The sequence below is a fragment of the Salvelinus fontinalis genome, chromosome 4 (genome assembly GCF_029448725.1).
Source record: "Salvelinus fontinalis isolate EN_2023a chromosome 4, ASM2944872v1, whole genome shotgun sequence".
NCBI classification, from domain to species: Eukaryota; Metazoa; Chordata; class Actinopteri; order Salmoniformes; family Salmonidae; genus Salvelinus; species Salvelinus fontinalis.
This window is the reverse complement of record NC_074668.1, coordinates 10,935,635-10,959,752: the sequence shown is the minus strand read 5'-3', so window position 1 is coordinate 10,959,752 and position 24,118 is coordinate 10,935,635. Positions and strand designations below refer to the sequence as shown.

At 42.2% G+C, this 24,118-nt stretch overlaps 1 protein-coding gene across 2 annotated transcripts in view; it reads left to right on the top strand.

Annotated features, from left to right (window-relative positions):
* The window catches only part of LOC129853067 (glutamate receptor ionotropic, delta-2), a 691,695-nt gene that overhangs the window by 67,111 nt on the left and 600,466 nt on the right, over positions 1-24,118 (top strand). For both annotated transcript variants that reach the window (XR_008759076.1, XM_055918729.1), the window contains exon 2: positions 23,697-23,852. Coding sequence is in view for 1 of the 2 variants with exons in the window: in XM_055918729.1 (XP_055774704.1) it covers positions 23,697-23,852 (156 nt within the window). In the remaining variant the exon portion in view is untranslated. The remainder of the gene's footprint in view (positions 1-23,696; positions 23,853-24,118) is intronic.

Below are 24,118 nucleotides of genomic sequence, written 5' to 3'. Positions count from 1 at the left end.
GCAAATGGGTAACGTGTAGAAAGGGGAATGGGTGTTTGGGGATTCCTGGGTCCTTTGCAATAGAGCAGAGAGGGACCAAGTCCTGAGGAAAAGGGATTAGTACTAGTGGACTGGACCCAGAGGGACCAAGTCCTGAGGAAAAGGGATTAGTACTAGTGGACTGAACCCAGAGGGACCAAGTTCTGAGGAAAAGGGATTAGTACTAGTGGACTGGACCCAGAGGGACCAAGTCCAGAGGAAAATAGATTAGTACTAGTGGACTGGACCCAGATAGACCAAGTCCTGAGGAAAAGGGATTAGTGCTAGTGGACTGGACCCAGAGGGACCAAGTCCTAAGGAAAAGAGATTAGTACTAGTGGACTGAACCCAGAGGGACCAAGTCCTGAGGAAAAGGGATTCGTATAAGTGGACTGGACCCAGAGGGACCAAGTCCTGAGGAAAAGGGATTAGTACTAGTGGACTGGACCCAGAGGGACCAAGTCCTAAGGAAAAGGGATTAGTACTAGTGGACTGGACCCAGAGGGACCAAGTCCTGAGGAAAAGGGATTCGTACTAGTGGACTGGACCCAGAGGGATCATATGCATGATGTGCTTCTGCACAATTAGTGAAATGACTTCTACTGTCTGACATTTGGAGAATAAGTTGGAGAATATAAACTTATTCAACTTTTTTGAGTCATTTGTCATTGAAGTAGAGAGGATATTTAGCCATAGGAAGCGTTTTTTTGTCATCCAAGTTCAATTGTCCTCCAAGAGTGGCTTGATAAAAGCACAGAAGTGTATGCACAGACCATTCATCTAAACATGACTGGACCCCACATCAAAGTCTTCCATTTAACTGATAAATGTTGGTTGGGGAATATCAAGGCAAATGCAAACAAGTGTGAGAGATTCCCAGCAGATTGGAATTTCAGATGCAATTTGCCAGCTCATATGTGTAGACAACTGCTCTTGAAATCCTCTGAAATGAGGGCATGAGTACAGTATCCGGTTATTTTTTTTTTTACATTTGTGGTCTCATCCACATTATATCATTATCCCATAAATTATTAAAGAGAAAATTAAGAGAACAACGTGGCCTTGTGTAATGCTTATTAATCTATATTTAGTGTCTCTGGAAAATGATCTGAGGGCTGATTTATGCTCTGAATAGTAATGCTTCGGCTTCTGTGTGAAGGTGCTTGGCATTTACATTTGGATAGGAACGTTTTTTGTTGTTGTCATTCACTTGAAGTGTGAGTGGGGGCTATACAAATATAATAAGTATTTCAGAGAATGATTTGGATTGGCAATACGGGTGGATTCTGTGTCTGTATCTCTAGAATAGCACTTACCAACCCAGTGGGCAAAAACTGGTTGAATCAACGTTGTTTCAACGTAATCTGTCAACGTATTGTGACGTGGAATCTACAGTATATGGAAAATACATTTTAAAAAGTCATAAATGTAAACCGTTGTTTTGAGGTGAAATTTCAACCACAGGATTATGTCATCATCATAACCAAATTTCAACATAGACAAACCTTGTATAAAATATGTTGAATTTGTATCTTTAAAACAACGTCAGACTTTTAATGTTATATCCACTATCAGAAAATAAAAACTTTAGGCTGGGCTGCACCTCCTACTGGAGAATTGATCTATCTACAGCTACCCCTTTGTTTTAACCAAGCCCAGCCCTGCTTAGCGATGATATTTGTAATTGACTATTACCAGTGTGCTATCTCCTGAGAATGATTGGTGAGAGATTTCCACTTAAAAACTAAATAGATTCACTGTTGCTATCGAAAACATTCCAAGGGTAGGTTTAACAGAGCAAATGAAATGTGACCGTACTTTATCAATCATCATTGATGCTAATGTATATTCAACATTAACATGAGTAACAGATCCATGGGTTACTCTATCTATACATTTCTTCACATGTAAGCATATACAGCATGCATGTTCAAGATGGAATGCCTAGGTTATCGCAGGTCTGCGGAGATCTTCGCAATTGCTGTGATAATCTCTGTAGAATCTCAAACAGCATTGATCACTTGCACCATATGCTTTTAATGTAATCTCAACAGTAATCCAGGTCATTTGGTTCTGCTATTAGATGAAGCACAGTGATATCACATGACTATGTTGTATAAATAAAAATAAAACCTTACATTGTATTTCCATTTAAACTTTGCTATGCTTTTAAATGGTTAAATGTACAGTGATAGACATTTGGGTGACAAATTAACTGTTAACTGACAATTTAATTGTTTTTCCATTGGAATTTGGTTGCGCTTTTAGATGGTTGAAAGCACAGTGAGAACACATTGGAAATGTAACTAACTTTTGGCTGTCTTTTTGAGTGGGTTAATATAGGTTGTAATCTCATTGAACGTATCAACCAAATATTACGCAATTATCCACGTGAAATGACGCAGTGTGCCCAGTGGGACACCTCTCTCATTATAACTCTAGAAACGACCCTAAGTTACAGTGCTCAGTAGGCTTTACCTTAAAAATGAGCTTATGTGTGAACCCACAAAGACGCCGTATACACAATATAGCCTTAGCATGCAAAGTGTGTTTCACTGAGACTCATAGGCCTACTTACAGTAGTGCTCGGCCCCATTCTCCAGGCCACATAGTTTGCTGCAGTGATGAATAAAACAACAGCCTTGGTTTGTTATGTTCTGCTGACTTGCAGGGTTTTAAATGAACTAGCTTCTAGCAGACAACTAGGCTGGCACCGCTCCAGTCTCCCCTCCTCAGCTCAGTCCTAACCAGGGTGGGAGCTAGCTAGTTCTCCATCTCTGGAAGGTCAGCCTGCTCTTGGACAGTCTCCAGTGCTGATGGCAAACCCTAGGAATAACAAATGACTAGATGTCATTATTCTTTTTTAAGTGTTACCTTTATTTAACTAGGCAAGTCAGTTAAGAACATATTCTTGTTTACAATGACGGCCTACACCGGACAACGCTGGGCCAATTGTGCACCGCTCTATGGGACTCCCAATCACAACCCGGTTGTGATGGAATCGAACCAGGGTGTCTGTAGTGACGCCTCTAGTACTGAGCTGTAGTGCCTTAGACCGCAGCGCCACTCGGAAGACCAATGGTTATATCATTTCTATGTATTTCTATATCAGGTCAGAAACGGACCTGAGTCCACCCAATGTTGTGTGCCTGTCTGGATAGCTGTGTTTGAGGCCTGTTTTATTTCTTATTTCATCTCTTACTTTACCCATGTTTCCTTGATGGGCAGTAGACATAACCATAGGGAAGCTTGTGTAGTCTGTAACAGCAGAGAGGAATTACGACTTCAGATATTACTACTTGTGGTATGGAGTATTGTCATAGTCAGAGTTTGATGTTAGTATGGTTATAGTCAGAGTTTGATGTTAGCATGGTTATAGTCAGAGTTTGATGTTAGCATGGTCATATAGTTAGATTTTACCATGGTCATATAGTTAGATGTTAGCATGATCATATAGATTGATGTTACCATGGTCATATAGTTTGATGTTACCATGGTCATATAGTTTGATGTTACCATGGTCATATAGTTTGATGTTACCATGGTCATATAGTTTGATGTTAGCATGGTCATAGTCAGAGTTTGATGTTACCATGGTCATATAGTTTGATGTTACCATCGTCGTATAGTTTGATGTTACCATGGTCATAGTCAGAGTTTGATGTTAACATGGTCATATAGTTTGATGTTTCCATGGTCATAGTCAGAGTTTGATGTTACCATGGTCATGTAATTTGATGTTAGCATGGTCATGTAGTTTGATGTTACCATGGTCATATAGTTTGATGTTACCATGGTCATAGTCAGAGTTTGATGTTACCATGGTCATATAGTTTGATGTTACCATGGTCATAGTCAGAGTTTGATGTTACCATGGTCATATAGTTTGATGTTACCATGGTCATAGTCAGAGTTTGATGTTACCATGGTCATATAGTTTGATGTTACCATGGTCATAGTCAGAGTTTGATGTTACCATGGTCATATAGTTTGATGTTAGCATGGTCATATAGTTTGATGTTACCATGGTCATAGTCAGAGTTTGATGTTACCATGGTCATATAGTTTGATGTTACCATGGTCATAGTCAGAGTTTGATGTTACCATGGTCATATAGTTTGATGTTACCATGGTCATAGTCAGAGTTTGATGTTACCATGGTCATATAGATTGATGTTAGCATGGTCATATAGTTTGATGTTACCATGGTCATAGTCAGAGTTTGATGTTACCATGGTCATATAGTTTGATGTTACCATGGTCATAGTCAGAGTTTGATGTTACCATGGTCATATAGTTTGATGTTAGCATGGTCATGTAGTTTGATGTTACCATGGTCATATAGTTTGATGTTAGCATGATCATATAGATTGATGTTAGCATGGTCATATAGTTTGATGTTACCATGGTCATAGTCAAAGTTTGATATTAACATGGTCATATAGTTTGATGTTAGCATGGTCATATAGTTTGATGTTACCATGGTCATAGTCAGAGTTTGATGTTACCATGGTCATATAGTTTGATGTTACCATGGTCATAGTCAGAGTTTGATGTTACCATGGTCATATAGTTTGATGTTACCATGGTCATAGTCAGAGTTTGATGTTACCATGGTCATATAGATTGATGTTAGCATGGTCATATAGTTTGATGTTACCATGGTCATAGTCAGAGTTTGATGTTACCATGGTCATATAGTTTGATGTTACCATGGTCATAGTCAGAGTTTGATGTTACCATGGTCATATAGTTTGATGTTAGCATGGTCATGTAGTTTGATGTTACCATGGTCATATAGTTTGATGTTAGCATGATCATATAGATTGATGTTAGCATGGTCATATAGTTTGATGTTACCATGGTCATAGTCAAAGTTTGATATTAACATGGTCATATAGTTTGATGTTAGCATGGTCATATAGTTTGATGTTTAAAAAAAATAAAAACATTTTTTAAAACATTTAATTTCACCCCCTTTTTCTCCCCAATTTCGTGGTATCCAATTGTTAGTAGTTACTATCTTGTCTCATCGCTACAACTCCCGTACGGGCTCGGGACAGACAAAGGTCGAAAGCCATGCGTCCTCTGAAACACAACCCAACCAAGCCGCACTGCTTCTTAACACAGCGCGCATCAATGTATCATGCACCTGGCGACCTTGGATATCCCTACCGGCCTAACCCTCCTTAACCCGGACGACGCTAGGCCAATTGCGCGTCGCCCCACGGACCTCCCGGTCGGCTGCGACAGAGCCTGGGTCTCTGGTGGCACCCAGAGTCTCTGGTGGCACAGCTAGCGCTGCGATGCAGTGCCCTAGATCACTGTGCCACCCGGGAGGCATATAGTTTGATGTTAGCATGGTCACATAGTTTGATGTTAGCATGATCATATAGTTTGATGTTACCATGGTCATATAGTTTGATGTTACCATGGTCGTATAGTTTGATGTTACCATGGTCATATAGTTTGATGTTACCATGGTCGTATAGTTTGATGTTACCATGGTCATATAGTTTGATGTTACCATGGTCATATAGTTTGATGTTACCATGGTCGTATAGTTTTATGTTACCATGGTCGTATAGTTTGATGTTAGCATGGTCATAGTCAGAGTTTGATGTTACCATGGTCAGATAGTTTGATGTTACCATGGTCATATAGTTTGATGTTAGCATGGTCATGTAGTTTGATGTCACCATGGTCATATAGATTGATGTTACCATGGTCATATAGTTTGATTTTACCATGGTCATATAGTTTGATTTTACCATGGTCATATAGTTTGATGTTACCATGGTCGTATAGTTTGATGTTACCATGGTCATATAGTTTGATGTTACCATGGTCATATAGTTTGATGTTACCATGGTCATATAGTTTGATGTTACCATGGTCGTATAGTTTGATGTTACCATGGTCATACAGTTTGATGTTACCATGGTCATAGTCAGAGTTTGATGTTAGCATGGTCGTATAGTTTGATGTTACCATGGTCATATAGTTTGATGTTAGCATGGTCATGTAGTTTGATGTTACCATGGTCATATAGATTGATGTTACCATGGTCGTATAGTTTGATGTTAGCATGGTCATAGTCAGAGTTTGATGTTAGCATGGTCATATAGTTTGAAGTTACCATGGTCATATAGTTTGATGTTACCATGGTCATATAGTTTGATGTTACCATGGTCATATAGATTGATGTTATCATGGTCATATAGTTTGATGTTACCATGGTCTCTCTCTCTCTCTCTCTCTCTCTCTCTCTCTCTCTCTCTCTCTCTCTCTCTCTCTCTCTCTCTCTCTCTCTCTCTCTCTCTCTCTCTCTCTCCTAATCTCATGCTGTGTGACAACCTCCAGTGAGAAGGCCACGTTGTGTGTCACACTCACAATTGGCTCAGCATTCCATTAGTGTCAAGTACCTTAACACTCCTCACTAATTCCCTCCCCACCTCTCCACTCACAGGGTTGAGCGGGACAAATCTGGGAATATTGACGTCGACATCATCATCAATGCTCATTAACACCGATTTCTACACACACTGGGAAAGGTGCTAATGGGTATGCAAATAGAGATATTAATTAGAGAGTTATGGGGTTTCAACTGACTTCAAGCTAAGTGATTCTAATAAATCTCTCGTTGGTGACAGTGTTGCTTGGGGTTATTTCTGGCGAGCAGACATGAAGGGCTCAGGTTGTGTTGGGGGGTGAAGTGGAGATGCAATAGTGATAGAGTAAACTATACAGTAGAAGATACACTACATGACCAAAAGTATGTGGACACCTCTTCCCAAAATCATGGGCTTTAATATGGAGTTGACCCCCCCCCCCCCCCCCCCCCCCTCCCGCAATAACAGCTTCCACTCTTCTGGGAAGGCTTTCCACTAGATGTTGGAACATTGCTGAAGGGACTTGCTTCCATTCAGCCACAAGAGCATTAGTGAGGTCGGGCACTGATGTTGGGCGATTAGGCCTAGCTCGTAGTCGGCGTTCCAATTCATCCTAAAGGTGTTCGATGGGGTTGAGGTCAGGGCTCTGTGCAGTCCAGTCAAGTTCTTCCACACCGATCTCGACAAACCATTTCTGTATGGACCTCGCTTTGTGCACAGGCGCATTGTCATGCTGAAACAGGAAAGGGCCCAAACTGTTGCCACAAAGTTGGAAGCACAGAATCGTCTATAATGTCTTTGCATGTTGTAGCATTACAGTTTCCCTTTACTGAAACTAAGGGGCCCAGACCATTATTCCTCCTCCACCAAACTTTACAGTTGGCACTATGCATTCGGGCCGATAGCATTCTCCTGGCGTCCGCCAAACCCAGATTCATCTGTCGGACTGCAAGATGGTGAAGTGTGAGAGGACGCGTTTCCACTGCCAAAGAGTCCAATGTTGGCGAACTTTATACAACTCCAGTCGACGCTTGGCATTGCGTATGGTGATCTTAGGCTTGTGTGCGGCTGCTCGGCCATGGAAACCCATTTCATGAAGCTCCCGACGAACAGTTCTTGTGCTGACGTTGCAGAGGGCAGTTTGGAACTCGGTAGTGAGTGTTGCAACCGAGGACAGTCCCGTTTTGTGAGCTTTTGTGGCCTACCACTTCGTGGCTGAGCCGTTGTTGCTCCTAGAAGTTTCCACTTCCCAATAACAGCACTTCCAGTTGATCGGGGAATCTTTAGCAGGGCAGAAATCTGACAAACTAACTTGTTGGAAAGGTGGCATCCTATGACGATGCCACGTTGAAAGTCACTGAGCTCTTCAGTAAGGCCATTCTACTGCCAATGTTTGTCTATGGAGATTGCATGGCTGTGTGCTCGATTTTATACACCTGTCAGCAATAGATGGGGCTGAAATAGCCGAATCCACTCATTTGAAGGGTTGTCCGCATTCTTTTGTATAGATAGTGTATATAGAGAAAATCCATGAGACAGATGCATTCGTGTAGGCCTGTTGATTTAAGGTCATTACAATGGACATATTATTTTCCTGTCTGCATTATTATCTAGCCTTTACCTGAAGTTGTATAATACCGTTGAACACACTGTGCTGCTTTCAGCTGATTTAATGTCTACCAAACACCCCAACAGCATCTGAAATGGCAAGAAAGAGTTATGTGTGTGTCCGCGTCCGTGTGTGCCCTCTGCCACCCCCCACCCCACTCAACTCCCACCCTGCCCTCTGCCACCCCCCCCCCCCCAACTCCCACCCTGCCCTCTGCCACCCCCCACCCCCCCAACTCCCGCCCTGCCCTTTGCCCCTCCCCCCACCCCCCCAACTCCCGCCCTGCTCTGCCCTCTGCCCTCTGCCCCACCCCCCACCCCACCCAACTCCCACCCTGCCCTCTGCCACCCCACCCCACCCCACCCAACTCCCACCCTGCCCTCTGCCACCCCCCACTCCACCCAACTCACACCCTGCCCTCTGCCACCCCACCCAACTCCCGCCCTGCCCTTTGCCCCTCCCCCCACCCCCCCAACTCCCGCCCTGCTCTGCCCTCTGCCCTCTGCCCCCCCCTGCCCCCCCCCAACTCCCACCCTGCCCTCTGCCACCCCCCACCCCACCCAACTCCCACCCTGCCCTCTGCCACCCCACTCAACTCCCGCCCTGCCCTGCCCTCTGCCCCCCCCCAACTCCCACCCTGCCCTCTGCCACCCCCCACCCCACCCAACTCCCGCCCTGCCCTCTGCCACCCCCCACCCAACTCCCGCCCTGCCCTCTGCCCCCCCCACCCCACCCAACTCCCGCCCTGCCCTCTGCCACCCCCCACCCCACCCAACTCCCGTCCTGCCCTCTGCTACCCCCCACCCAACTCCCGCCCTGCCCTCTGCCCCCCCCACCCCACCCAACTCCCGCCCTGCCCTCTGCCACCCCCCACCCCACCCAACTCCCGCCCTTCCCTCTGTCCCCCCCTGCATAGTCACTACCCTATCTTCTGTTACATACGCCCAGTCCCAAGCATCTATGTCTTTATGATGTCAAAGAGCCCCGGTCTAATGGGAAACGCACCCTCCCAGGCTCCATCCAGCAGAGCCATTTAAGCCCACTTTGATTAAATGTCAGGAAGAAGGTGTCTCCACAGCCGGGGAAAGTGAGGTACAGTCATGGAGAGGCTTTAGATTGGCTCAGTAAATGATGAAGGAAATTCATTTACATGGTAATAATGAAAGTGCGTGTTGAGCCAGCAGGAGAAGGGAAAATGGCACGTGTGGTTTTCACAGTACAAATCATGTCCCCTTTCAAGTTATACACAAAGGCGGATAAATTAGAGGAAACCACAGATTCCACAGATGCAGATTGCTGATACACACATACGCACGGCCACACACACACACACACACACACACACACACACACACACACACACACACACACACACACACACACACACACACACACACACACACACACACACACACACACACACACACACACACACACACACACACACACACACACACACACATGGTTGAAGCATATGTAGATATTTTTGCCACCTAGTCCTACCCTATAAGTTCTTGGTTCCTTCCTACATGAGAATTGGCTTGTCTTCTCTTTAATCTATTTCAGGCACGCATGGTTCCCTAATGACAGTGGCTGTGGTGACCTCACTCAACAGTGCCCACACACACACTATTATATTCCTGCTCTGTGACAAGCTCTGTGACTCTCCCTGCCTGGTGCAGAGGTGGATACCCAGCCAGTCTCATCACAGATAGATATTGAAGAAGTCTTTCTTTACATGCATACGATCAGTTATTAATGGGTGACTGTGTGTGGCCGCGGCTGACATGCAGAGGGATGTACGTGGCATTGTGTTGCTGTTTTTATACAATGTTCTATCAGTCCATTACTGAGCTCCCCTGGACCTCCCGGAGCCCATTAATCGCCCTTGTCTCCCAGGTGTCAGCCACCACATCCTTCTCCCTGCGTGGCATGGGCCGTAAATCTGACCACCTTCACACGCGTGGACTCACATGCCTCCCCTAAACAGCAGCAATCCAAACCCACCCCTCCGGTCAAGAGCAAACTAATTAATCATTATCATTACACAGCGCCATCACCACATTTCTTTCATGATCACATGGGGCCACCAGCGCATGAGCCATGTATTGGTCATACACACAGAGATCCTATTAAATTCCAGGGGCTATGTCATAATCCCTCAAAGTTCCAGAATGGGGTGAAAATGGCAGCCATATTGGTCAGGGAGTAATCGAAACCAGTCTAATTCGAATGAATGGCAGTAGAGGTATATCTTGATTTTACTTATGCAGGAAAATGAAAGTGAGGCATGAAATATATCAGAAATTGTGTAATGGAATTATTGTCAACCTAAAATAGTCATAGAATTATAAATACATTTTATATGGGTTTTATACAAATGCTCTTTATAAATAGCCTCTAAAATATGTGTAAACAGACAATAAATGTCAAAATTGTAGTTTTCTTGGAAAGTTGTGATTGCTATTATATGATACAATATCAGTACTTGTTGCATTTACAACTATCATCAACTGATTTCAACCAGTGAATGTTGAAATATTGACAGTTAATTTGAAAAATGTAAAACTGTCTGGCTAGCTAGCTAGCTAACGAACACGCAGTGCAGATAAACTCTTCAAATTCATTATTTCCATTCTAGTATTCTAATATCTAATTCTATGCTTATACCTCACCTACCTGTTGGAAGGAATTATACAATGTTCCTCTATGGTCATCAGCTTCTGACTGCCGTCAAGGTGGGCACCACCCCTCGGTTCCCCCCCCCCCCCCCTCTGTCACTGCCACTGTCATCAAGGCTTTCAATCATCATCATCATCATCATCATCATCATCATCATCATCATCATCATCATCATCATCATCACCAGAACTACCATGGGGTTGATCAGTCACAATTGGACCAGACTAGGCCGAGGAGACCAGTGGAGGGAATGGTATTCTGCTGTATCTTAGTGGGGATTTGCAAGTACTGTATGTGTCAGATACAGGAAGAGAGAGAGAGAGAGATACAGTATATAACCTAAACAGGAAGGATATACACTATATAACCTAAACAGGAAGGATATACACTATATAACCTAAACAGGAAGTATATGCAGTATATAGCCTAAACAGGAAGGATATACAGTATATAGCCTAAACAGGAAGGATATACAGTATATAGCCTAATCAGGAAGTATATGGAGTATATAGCCTAATCAGGAAGTATATGCAGTATATAGCCTAAACAGGAAGTATATGCAGTATATAGCCTAAACAGGAAGTATATGCAGTATATAGCCTAATCAGGAAGTATATGCGGTATATAGCCTAAACAGGAAGGATATACAGTATATAGCCTAAACAGGAAGGATATACAGTATATAGCCTAAACAGGAAGTATATGGAGTATATAGCCTAATCAGGAAGTATATGCGGTATATAGCCTAAACAGGAAGGATATACAGTATATAGCCTAATCAGGAAGTATATGGAGTATATAGCCTAATCAGGAAGTATATGCAGTATATAGCCTAAACAGGAAGTATATGCAGTATATAGCCTAAACAGGAAGTATATGGAGTATATAGCCTAAACAGGAAGTATATGGAGTATATAGCCTAAACAGGAAGTATATGCAGTACAGTATATAGCCTAAACAGGAAGTATATGGAGTATATAGCCTAAACAGGAAGTATATGCAGTACAGTATATAGCCTAAACAGGAAGTATATGCAGTATATAGACTAAACAGGAAGTGTATGCAGTATATAGCCTAATCAGGAAGTATATGCAGTATATAGCCTAAACAGGAAGTATATGCAGTATATAGCCTAAACAGGAAGTATATGCAGTATATAGCCTAAACAGGAAGTATATGCAGTATATAGACTAAACAGGAAGGATATACAGTATATAGCCTAAACAGGAAGTATATGGAGTATATAGCCTAAACAGGAAGTATATGCAGTACAGTATATAGCCTAAACAGGAAGGATATGCAATTAGAGTTAATAACTCTTCATTCTTTTTGCCGCCATATAAATAACCTTCTGAATCTCGCCTCTGTTTGGACAGCATGCAACACGCCTCTTTTCCTACTCCACTGCTGGTCCAGTAGTCATCTAAATGGTCTGGAAAGGACAGGGCTGCCTGTCGGGTTCCATGTCTAACCCTGTGAGTGACATTTTAGGATGGAACCAGCTTCCTTCACACTCCATCACTCCTTATTGCAAGTGAAATCCTTCCCGTTCAGACAATCGCTCATTAATCCTAAATGATTTGGTGTAAAGCCACAAGCTAATTAAGCATGCTCTATTGACTATACTACATAATAGTGCTAGAAGTGTTGGTGTTTTGCTGCAGTTGAAAGGGAACTCATGTTGATTCTCTCATTGTGTATTTAATTTACTTTTGGCTGGCAGAAAGCTCCCTTTCTTTCCATGCAGATGTTTTTTGTTCAACAGAGTAAAGGGCAAATGGTTAGTGATGTTTTATAAAGGGAAGACAGCAGCTTCCTGGAGACGTTATTGGTCTAACTGGATATTTATCAGGAAGTCAGAGTAAACAACAACATGAAGTGAATATCAAATACATGGTTTAGCATTCCCAAATCGATTTCTCTTAACTTGAACCAATTCCAATTCAAAAGCTGTTGTATTGGAGCGATGTTGTGGAAATAGCAGTGATTATGTATTGTGCACTTGAGCCATGTTGCCCTTGGCACGTAAAGCTACACTCAATGTCTTTATTCTCTCCTCTGATTAATGTTGTGACATTTGCCTTTTCCTCACAATCCAAGGGGGCCATGGTGGAGCAGAGTTTAGAGCAGGAGGAAGTCTGCTTGGAAATCAGTATGCTCTGCTGCCCTGCACATCAACAGCCAGCACAGTCACCCAGGCCTATGTCCACACACGCACACGCACACGCACACGCACACGCACACGCACACACACACACACACACACAAGTACACACACATAAGTACACACGTGCACACACACGCACAGACATGGACGCAAGTACAAATGCGCGCACACGTGCACACGAACCAAGAAGGACATGTGCACACACACACACACACACACACACACACACACAAACCTAGGCTTCCTTTGGGAAGTGGATTGAAAGAAAAATAATCCTCTTCACTTTTTCTTCTCTTGAGAGACATTCATCAATGTGACAATGGCCATGATGTTCACAGTGGGGCTTTGCCCTTCTTCTCACTGTGTTGCTATATGCTATGTACTGGTAACTGCCAAAATAAAGGAAAACACTTGATGCTGTTCTGATGGTTTGTGGTGGCCCAAAGCCCTATTAACACACCATGTTGGTGTTTTCTTTATTTTGGCACTTACCTGTATGTTTGCAGCTGCTATCAGGTGCCAGTGTGCACAGTCCAGTATGGCTTGCCATCCCTTGATAAATCCCTTGGTACGCAACAAGTATATGGTCACAGATCTAAGATTTGATGTAAAATCACTTGTTATTGCCCAGCTGAGGAACATTATGAGACAAATGATTAAGCTCACTGATTAAGGTGTGATTGAATGTCAGTAGAAAGTTATTTTTTAATTATTTAATTTAAAATTCATGGTATTCGAACACCTTTAAAAGCACATTTGTATGTTTGGAAACGGTTTGTTGATTATTCATAATATTTTGATTAATAATTTGTTGTGAATATATGGGTGAGCTCACGCCCACAAGTAAATTAATTCCCTTCATAGGTTTTCATTATTAAACCATTTGAATAGCTGCTGGGTTTAGAGGTACTCTTTACCATAAAATACTGCCACAGGTAAGATATGCTTTATTAAAGTAACTGTCCAGTGAAAATCTCACTTTTAAAAGTTGGTATATACTCATATTCATACCCAACTCATATTTAACTCATATTCAAACCCAAATAATGTGGTTGACTTGTCCTATACTTGTATTTGTGGCCAAAGCATAAATTGGAGAAGAAACCCCACCTCAAACTTGTATCTCAAACAGACCATTTCAAAGTACTTGCTATTTCCTCAAAGAGGAAAGGAGGATGAGCTGAGGAGGATGAGCTGGTCAATCAGTGGTCTATTCGCATGAATATTTTTATTGACCGGTATACGTTCACACCATTCTGTTGAGTTGACTTTATTTTATTTTTACAGGGACAGTGCACATTAATCAATGTTTCAGTAAAAGTGCCGGTTTTAGCCAGCCGGGCTAATTTTCAACCGCAGTCCCTGGGCAGGTTATTAAAAACAATTACAATATAGACAACCATTGAGCAGTGAGCACACGCAGAGTAACATAGAACAAGCAAGACGTAGCATAAGGACAGAGCAATATAGGACAAGCAAGACGTAGCATACAGACAGAGCAACATAGGACAAGCAAGACATAGCATAGAGACAGAGCAACATAGGACAAGCAAGACGTAGCATACAGACAGAGCAACATAGGACAAGCAAGACGTAGCATACAGACAGAGCAACATAGGACAAGCAAGACATAGCATACAGACAGGGCAACATAGGACAAGCAAGACATAGCATACAGACAGAGCAACATAGGACAAGCAAGACGTAGATACAGACAGAGCAACATAGAACAAAAAGCAGCAAGACAAAAATCAGAAAAGCAACAAAGTGTTTCCACACCTCACAAGCGTAAGACAACAGACAACATGGAAAGTGGCAATACACAGCTAGGGATTATGTTCACAAATCTGATTGACCTTTAGCCATGTCTTCATGCATTTTGTGAAAGTGTGATATGTGGTGCCGTTATGTGTGTCTGATGTCAGTGTATTCCAGACATGGTAAGCTCTCACAGAGAAAGCGGATTTACTAAAGGTGCTTTTCCTTAAGGGAACTATACAGTCACCTCTCATGGCAGACCTTGTGGATCTACTGAGTGGAGGGGGAGCCAGGCCATTTAGGATCTTGAATACAAGACATGCGTCGGTGTATTGCACAAGATTTTCCCAACTCAGGAGCTCATGCTCATACTCATTGTTGGGTACGCCCACTCAATTCCAACACAGAAAAGCTGCTTTTTAACATACTTAATTAACACTTTTTGTAAGAAAAACTATTTTACTCGTATTGTAATTAATTATAGGTCATATTTCTTAGAAATCTGGAAACACTTGACAATTACTTTAGTGTGTTTTAAAGCCTCCTCCTTGAAATTTGTTTCTATGGCAACTCAGTTCCGGGGCCTAGATAAAAGAGCTATTATTATGTGTTTGCAGAGGATTGGAGACAAAGTGATTGCATTGCTGATGGTTGGGAGGGAGATGTGTCTTGTAAAAGTCCTGACGGTGTTCGCAGGGCTTTGAAGTCATTGTTTTTGCCAGGCTGTCGTTTGATCATATCCCTGTAAACTCTGATATTTAATAGTAGAATGATCATACAACCACTGAGACATAACACCACAATCACAGAGGGATCAATGACATATGACACCCAGAATGGCGCTGCAATGGATAGCAGTCGTTTTACCGGCTCCTGACCAATTTTGCTATTTGATTATATATTTTTTTTGCTGAGCTTAACTTTTGGTTGTACATAATGTTTCCGCCATTTTTTCCTATGACCGAAAAGAGCTTCTAGACATCAGAACAGTGATCACTAACCTTCATTTGGATGAAGATTTCTACTTGAACGAGTCGGAGGCTCGGGACATACTGCTCAACCTGGAACAGGCCCTAATCCCCGAGACTTGGATAAGAAGAAAGCGGAGTAAGAGAGGCCGACGTGTCGGCACCCTGACAAAACTAAGTCTGGGAGTACGTAAACCGCCTCTACCCTCTGTTCTACTGACAAACTTACAATCACTGGAGAACAAACTGGATGAGCGCCGTTCGAGATGATCCTATCAACAAGACCTGAAGAACTGGAATATCCTATGATTCTCAGAGTCGTGGCTGATGAAGGACATGGATAATATACTGTACATCTAGCTTGTTTTTCTATGCATCGGCAGAATAGAAGGGAGTAGGTGTGTCTTTTTGTTAACAACTCTTTAATATTAAGGAAGTCTCAAAGTTCTGCTCGCCGGAGTTAGAATACCTCATTATAATCTGTAGACTATACTATTTAGAGTTTATCTATTTTTTTTGTAGCTATCTATTTACCACCACAAACCGATGCTGGCTCTAAGACCGCATTCAACGAGCTGTATAAGGTCATAAGTAAGCAAGAAAATGTTCAGAGGCGGCGCTTCTAGTGGCCGGTGATTTTAATGCAGGAAAACTGAAATCTGTTTTGCCAAAATTCTACCAGCATGTCACCTGTGCAACTAGATGAAAAACACCTCTAGATCACCTTTAGTCCACACACAGAAACACAGATTCACCCTCCATTTGGCAAATCTGACCATAACTATGTCATCCAAAAAGTTATACTTTTGACTCTTCTGTCTTGATGACCATCCAGGTGCTTCCAGGTGCTTTTGACAAAATTGCGTGTTTTGGATGGGATGGGTCCCATAATGTCTGTCAAAAACCAAACAGTGGATTCCACAGTAAGAACCTCATACCAACGGTAAAGCATGGTGGTGGTAGTGTGATAGTTTGGGGATGCTTTGCTGCCTCAAGACCTGGACGACTTGCCTTAATAGAAGGAACCATAAATTCTGCTCTGTATCAGAATGTCAGGCCATCTGTCTGTGAGCTGAAACTAAAGTGCATCTGGGTCATGCAGCAAGACAATGATTCAAAACACACAATCAAGTCTACATGAAAATGGTTAAAAAGCAACAAATTTGAAGTTTTGGAATGGCCTAGTCAAAGTCCAGACCTAATCTCAAAAAAGATGTTGTGGCAGGACTTGCAACGAGTAGTTCATACATGAAAACCCACAAATGTCGCTGAGTTAAAGCAGTTCTGCATGGAAGAGTTGGCCAAAATTCCTCCACAGCGAGACTGATCAACAACTACAGGAAGTGTTTGGTTGCAATCATTGCAGCTAAGGGTGGCAGAACCAGTTATTGAGTGTAAGGGGGCAATGACTTTTTCACATAGGGGCATTGGGTGTTGCATAACTTTGTTGATTCAATAAATAAAATAAGTATACATTTTGGGGGGTTATTTGTAAACTCAAATTCCTTTTATCTAATATTAGCTTATGGTTGAAGATCTGATAACATTTAATATAAAAAATATTCAAAGATAGAGAAAATCAGAAGGGGCAAATACTTTTTCACTGCACTGTAGTGCTGTTCATTGACAACAGCTCAGCTTTCAACACCATAGTACCCTCCAAGCTCATCACCAAGCTAAGGACCCTGGGACTGAACACTTCCCTCTGCAACCTGCTCCTGGACTTCCTGATGGGCCACCCCAAGGTGGTGAGGGTAGGCAACATAGGGGGCCCTCAGACTTTGTGTGCTTAGCTCCCTCCTGTACTCCATGTTCACCCATGACTGTGTGGCCGCACACAACTCCAATACCATCATTAAGTTTGCTGACAACACAATGGTGGTAGGCCTATTCACCGATTACAATGAGGCAGCCTATAGAGGGGAGTTCAGAGACCTGACAGTGTGGTTCCAGGACAACAGCCTCTCCCTCAGCGTCAGCAAGACAAAGGAGCTGATCGTGGACTACAGGAAAAGGAGGGCCGGGCACGCCCCTATTCACATCGATGGGGCTTTATTGGAGGGTGGGTCGAGAGCTTCAAGTTCCTCAGTGTCCACATCACAAAGGATCTATCATGGTCCACACACACCAACACAGTCATGAAGAGGGCACGACAACACCTGTTCCTCCCCAGGAGGCTGAAAAGATTTGGCATTGGCCCTCAGATCCTAAAAAAGTTATACAGCACCATTGAGAGCATCTTGATTGGCTGCATCACCACTTGATATTTCTTAACTGCTTGGATTCCGAACACAAGGCATTACAGTAGGTAGTGCCTATGGCCCAGTACATCACAGTACTTTTCTATTATTTCTCTATTTTCTTTTTCTCTGCATTGCTGGGAAGGGCCTGTAAGTAAGTGTTTCACTGTTAGTCTACATCGTTTGTTAATGAAGTATGTGATGAATTACATTTGATTTAACTGATATTGTTGCAAGGTATAGGCCTATGCCTGTGGCTCTCAAATGGATAGGTATTCTATTCTTTGTTCTGTTTTTAGATCTTAGTAGCACTGTGGAAAATGTTTCTTTAGATTCACCCTGAACCACGAGCCTCATCAATAATATAATCTTGATAGATGAAGGAATGTGTCTTGTATTTTAACATTTGTTGCCGCTCTGTGCTTTTGTTGGTCTTTTCTCATTGATATTGCACGGCGTTTAAAAACAGTTACTCCATAAGAAAGTAAAAAGAAGTTAAACAAGACACGTAAAACAAGACAAGTAAAACAAGACAAGTAAAACAAGACAACGCACCAAACAATTCTACAGTCACTTGATGTGTTTAAGGTAGTTGAGTGGACCCTACACTCACGGGGTACGAAGCATCAGCAGTCAGGTGGACTTCAGGTGCAAAAAGGTGGCATCAATTTATAGGTGCAGAAAATTAGCGCCTATAACGTTCATTAAATCGATAACTTGCTAGTAACAGATAACATTCATATACTGACAATCTCTGAAACTCTCTTATAATACTTACAGTGGTAGCAATACATCTACAGAAGAGACAGGAATGCCAATGGGAGTGGTGTTGCTGTTTATATTCAGAATCATATTTCTGTAAAGCTTAGAGAGGATCTCATGTCAAATACTGTTGAAGTAATATGACTACAGGTTCATCTGCCTCACCTAAAACCTATTCTTGTGGGAACTTGCTATAGACCACCAAGTGTTAACAGTCAGTATCTGGATAATATGTATGAAATGCTTGATAATGTATTTGATATCAACAGAGAGGTATATTTTCTGGGTGACCTAAATATTGACTGGCTTTCATCAAGCTGTCAACTCAAGAAAAAGCTTCCCATTGGAACCAGTGCCTGCAACCTGGTTCAGGTTATCAGTCAACCTACCAGCGTTTTTTCAAACCAGCACAGGAATGAAATCATTCACGTGTATTGCTCACATCTTTACTAATGCTGCAGAAATCTGCTTTAAAGCAGCATCCACATCCATCGGATGTAGTGATCATAATATAGTAGCCATATAGTTGCCATATCTAGGAAAACCAAAGTTCCAAAGGCTGGGCCTAATATAGTGTATAGGAGATCATACAAGAGGTTTTGTAGTGATTCATATTTGTACATGTATTTTTATATAACTAGGCAAGTCAGTTAGGAACAAGTTGTTATTTACAATGACGGCCTACCCCGGCCACATTGTGCACCGCCCTATGGGACTCCCAATCATGGCCGGTTGTGATATAGTCTGGAATCGAACCAGGATCTGTAGTGATGCCTCTAGCACACAGATGCAGTGCCTTAGACCGCTGCGCCACTCGGGAGCCCCAATGGGAAAGATGTAAAGAATATTTGCTGGTCTGTGCTGTGTAATGAGGATCAATCAGACGCTGCACTTGACGCATTTATTAAATTGCTTATTCCAATTAATAATAAGCATGCACCCATTAAGAAAATTACTGTAAAACTGTTAAAGCCCCATGGATTGATGAGGATTTGAAAAATGGTATGTTTGAGAGGGATTAGGCAAAAGGAATAGCAAATAAGTCTGGCTGCACAGCCCATTGGCAAAGGTACTGTAAATTGAGAAAGCTTGTGACTAAACTAAACAAAAAGAACAAACTACACTATGAAACAAAGATAAATTGATATAAAGTGATAATAGAAAAAGCTTTGGAACACGTTAAATGACATGTTGGGCAAAAAGGCAAACAGAGCTCCATCATTCATTGAATCAGATGGCTCATTCATCACAAAACTCACTGATATTGCCAACTACTTTCATGATGTTTTCATTGGCAAGATTAGCAAACTTAGGCATGAGATGCCAAGAACAAATTCTGAACATGCGTAACTGACTTAATTATGAAAGACAAGCGTTATAATTTTGAATTCCGTAAAGTGAGTGTGGAAGAGGTGAAAAAATATTGTTGTCTGTCAACAATGACAAGCCATCTGGGTCTGACAATTTAGATGGAAAATGACTGAGGATGATAGCAAACTGTATTGCCACTCTCTTCAATCTAAGCCTACAGAAAAGTGTGTGCCCTCAGGCCTGGAGGGAAGCAAAAGTCATTCCTCTACCCAAGAATAGCAAAGCACCCTTTACTGTCTGAAACAGCCGACCAATCAGCTTGTTACCAACCCTTAGTAAACTTTTGGAGAAAAACATTATTTGACCAGATGCAATGCTATTTCACAGTAAACAGATGAACAACATACTTTCAGCATGCTTATAGGGAAGGGCATTCAACATGCACAACACTTACACAAATGACTGATGATTGGCTGAAAGAAAATTATAATAAGACGATTGTGGGAGCTGTTTTGTTAGACTTCAGTGCAGCTTTTAACATTATCAATCATAATGTGCTGCTGGAAAAACGTATGTGTTATAGCTTTACCTCCCCTGCTATATCGTGGATCGAGAGGGTGGTCTTTAATGGAAGCCTCTCCAACATAATCCAGGTAGTGTCAGGCATTCCCCAGGGCAGCACTCTAGGCCCCTTACTTTTTTCAATCTTTACTAATGACCTGCCACTGGCACTTAGTATAGCCTGTGTGTCTATGTATGCTAATGACTCAACACTATACACTTCAGCTACCACAACAAGTGAAATCACTGCAACACTTAACAAAGATCTGAAGTCAGTTTCAGAAAGGGTGGCAAGAAATAAGCTAGTCCTAAATATTTAAAAAAGTTGAAATATTGTATTTGGGACAAATCATTCACTAAACCCTAAACTTCAACTAAATATTTTATTGAATAATGTGGAAATTGAGCAAGTTCAGGAGACTAAACTGCTTAGTCATAAAAATATTGATTCAACGGTAGCTAAGATGGGGAGAGGTCTGTCAATAACATAGCACTGCTCTGCTTTCTTGACTTTCCTATCAACAAAACAAGTCACCCTATTTCGGTTTCACTTGGACTGATGCCCAGTTATATCATGAAGTGCCACAAAGAGGGACATTACTGAAAATTACAGCTGGCTCAGAACAGAGCAGCACGGCTGGCCTGTAAATGTACACCAAGAGGTAACATCAATAAAATACATGTCAATCTCTCCTGGCTCAAAGTAGAGGAGAGATTGACTGCGTCACTATTTGTGTTTATGAGAGGTATTGACGTGTTTAAAGCACCGAGCTGTCTGTTTAAACGACTAGCACACAGCTCAGACACCCATGCATACCCCACAAGACATGCCACCAGAGGACTATTCACAGTCCCCATGTGCATAACAAACTATGAAGCACACAGTACTATATAGAGCAGGGATGGGCAATTCCAGTCCTCGGGGGCTTGATTGGCCCCAGCCCCAGCTAACACACCTGACTCCAATAATCACCTAATCATGATCTTCAGTTTAGAATGTAATTTGATTAATCAGTTTGCTAGGGATGGAGAAAAAGCGTGACACCAATCAGGCCCCCGAGGACGGGAGCTGCCCACCCCTGACATAGAGCCATGACTACATTGAACATTACTCCACATCAAGTAACTCATGCAAACAGTAAAATCAGATTTAAAATAAAACAGATACAATTCCACACACACACACACACACACACACACACACACACACACACACACACACACACACACACACACACACACACACACACACACACACACACACACACACACACACACAGGCACACACACGTACGCACACACATGCTAACACATGGTATCTACACACAAGTACATTGCGTTATTGTTATATTGCTTTATTATGGATTTTGTATTGTAGATACTGTATGTTGTGGTAGAGTAGTGTGTAATAATGTGTTGTATTGTAGATATGTAGTGGTAGAGTGGTGTGTAATAATCTGTTGTGTTATAGATATGTTGTGGTCGAGTAGTGTGTAATAATGTGTTGTGTGATGTGTACTGTTGTGTACTGTTTTATTTTGTGATGTAATCGCCTTAATCTTGTTTGGACCCCAGGAAGAGTAGCTGCTGCCTTGGCAGGAACTAATGGCAGTCCGTAATAAATACAAATACAAGGACTGACTTTGTCCTTCAATGTGTTTTAGAGTTCATAATGGATGTTACCTGTATTGCTGTAATTTCTGTTTCAATGGTCGATGTAGTTTCCCACGGTCCTTCTAGCACCATTTACTTGATGATCTGATAGGTCAGCGAAGAGTGTGAACAAATATCACACTGACCTGCACTCGGCCCCAAAATGTGAGCATAGCTCCAAATTGGTCAGTTTACTGTATGAATCACCAATCCGTATCATACACACCATCTATTTCTAAATGGTCAGCAAAATGCATTTAGCATTGCTTCAGTGAGCAGTTTTAAACAGTTACTTGCTGCAGGCAACAACCAGAGGAAATGCATGCCCAGAAGAAGATATATACAGTATATATATATATATATAAAAGTTGCAGGTGGTAATCTGCCAGATTTATTTAGATTCCTGCACCATGTAGGTGGTTTGTTTCCTGTATTGTATCCATCCATTGACTCTGGCATACTTTCCTTTTCCTCTCAACGTCAACAGTGAAGAGGCGACTCCGGGATGCTGGCCTTCTACGCAGAGTTGCAAAGAAAAAGCCATATCTCTGACTGGCCAATAAAAAGAAAACATTAAGATGAGCAAAAGAACACAGCACATCCCGGAATCACTGCTTCACTGTTGACGTTGTGACTGGTGTTTTGCGGGTACTATTTAATGAAGCTGCCATTTTAGGACTTGTGAGACGTCTGTTTCTCAAACTAGACACTCTAATGTACTTGTCCTTTTGCTCAGTTGTGCACCGAGGCCTCCCACTCCTCTTTCTATTCTGGTTAGAGCCAGTTTGTGCTGTTCTGTGAAGGGAGTAGCAGACAGCGTTGAATGAGATCTTCAGTTTCTTGGTAATTTCTCGCATGGAATAGCCTTCATTTCTCAGAACAAGAATAGACTTACGAGTTTCAGAAGAAAGTTCTTTGTTTCTGGCCATTTTGAGCCTGTAATTGAACCCACAAATGCTGATGCTCCAGATACTCAACTAGTCTAAAGTCTAACTAGTCTAAAGATGGCCAGTTTTATTGCTTCTTTAATCAGAAAAGCAGTTTTCAGCTGCGCTAACATAATTGCAAAATTATTTTCTAATGATCAATTAGCCTTTTAAAATGATAAACTTGGATTAGCTAACACAACGTGCCATTGTAACACAGGAGTGATGTTTGCTGATATGGGCCTCTGTACGCCTATGTAGATATTCAGATATTTCCAGCTACAATAGTAATTTACAACAAAACAAGGACATTTCTAAGTGACTCCAAACTTTTGAATGGTAGTGTATATTGGTTCCATTGATTTCTATTGGTTATTTTGATTTCTATTGCTTCCATTGATTTCTATTGGTTCTATTGGTTCTTTTGATTTCTATTGGTTCTATTGATTTCTATTGATTGTAGTTACATATACAGTATGAGACCTAAGAGGCTCGCTTGATTCTTTCCTTAGTCACGATGATCCCTCATCATTGTCCTTCCTCTCGCTTTCCTTCTTTCTCTCTCCTTCTCTCTTTGTACCCCCCGTCTCTCTCCTTCTCTCGCTCTCTCCTTCTCTCGCTCTCTCCTTCTCCCCCTCTCCCGCCATAGGGGCCATCTTTGATGAGTCTGCCAGGAAGGATGACGAGGTGTTCCGCATGGCCGTGGCAGACCTCAACCTCAACAACGAGATCCTGGAGACTGAGAAGATCACCATCTCTGTGGAGTTTGTGGATGGGAACAACCCTTTCCAGGCAGTCCAGGAAGGTAAGGCCTTTACCTGCCCTCACCCTCAGCCTCACTCTCACCCCACCACCTGCCCATCTCAACCTCAGCGAGGCCAGAGGAGTCTGGCAAATTCCATTATTTTCCCTCGCCTACTCAGTATGGTTTTTCTTTCTGTGGAGTAGAGGAGCCGTTGGCTTTGGGTATGCTTCAGCCATGCACAGTACTGGATGGAACCAGCATTAATCCATCTTCAAAGCCCTCTATTTTCAGCCCCAACCTTGATCAATGACACACTGAACTGAATA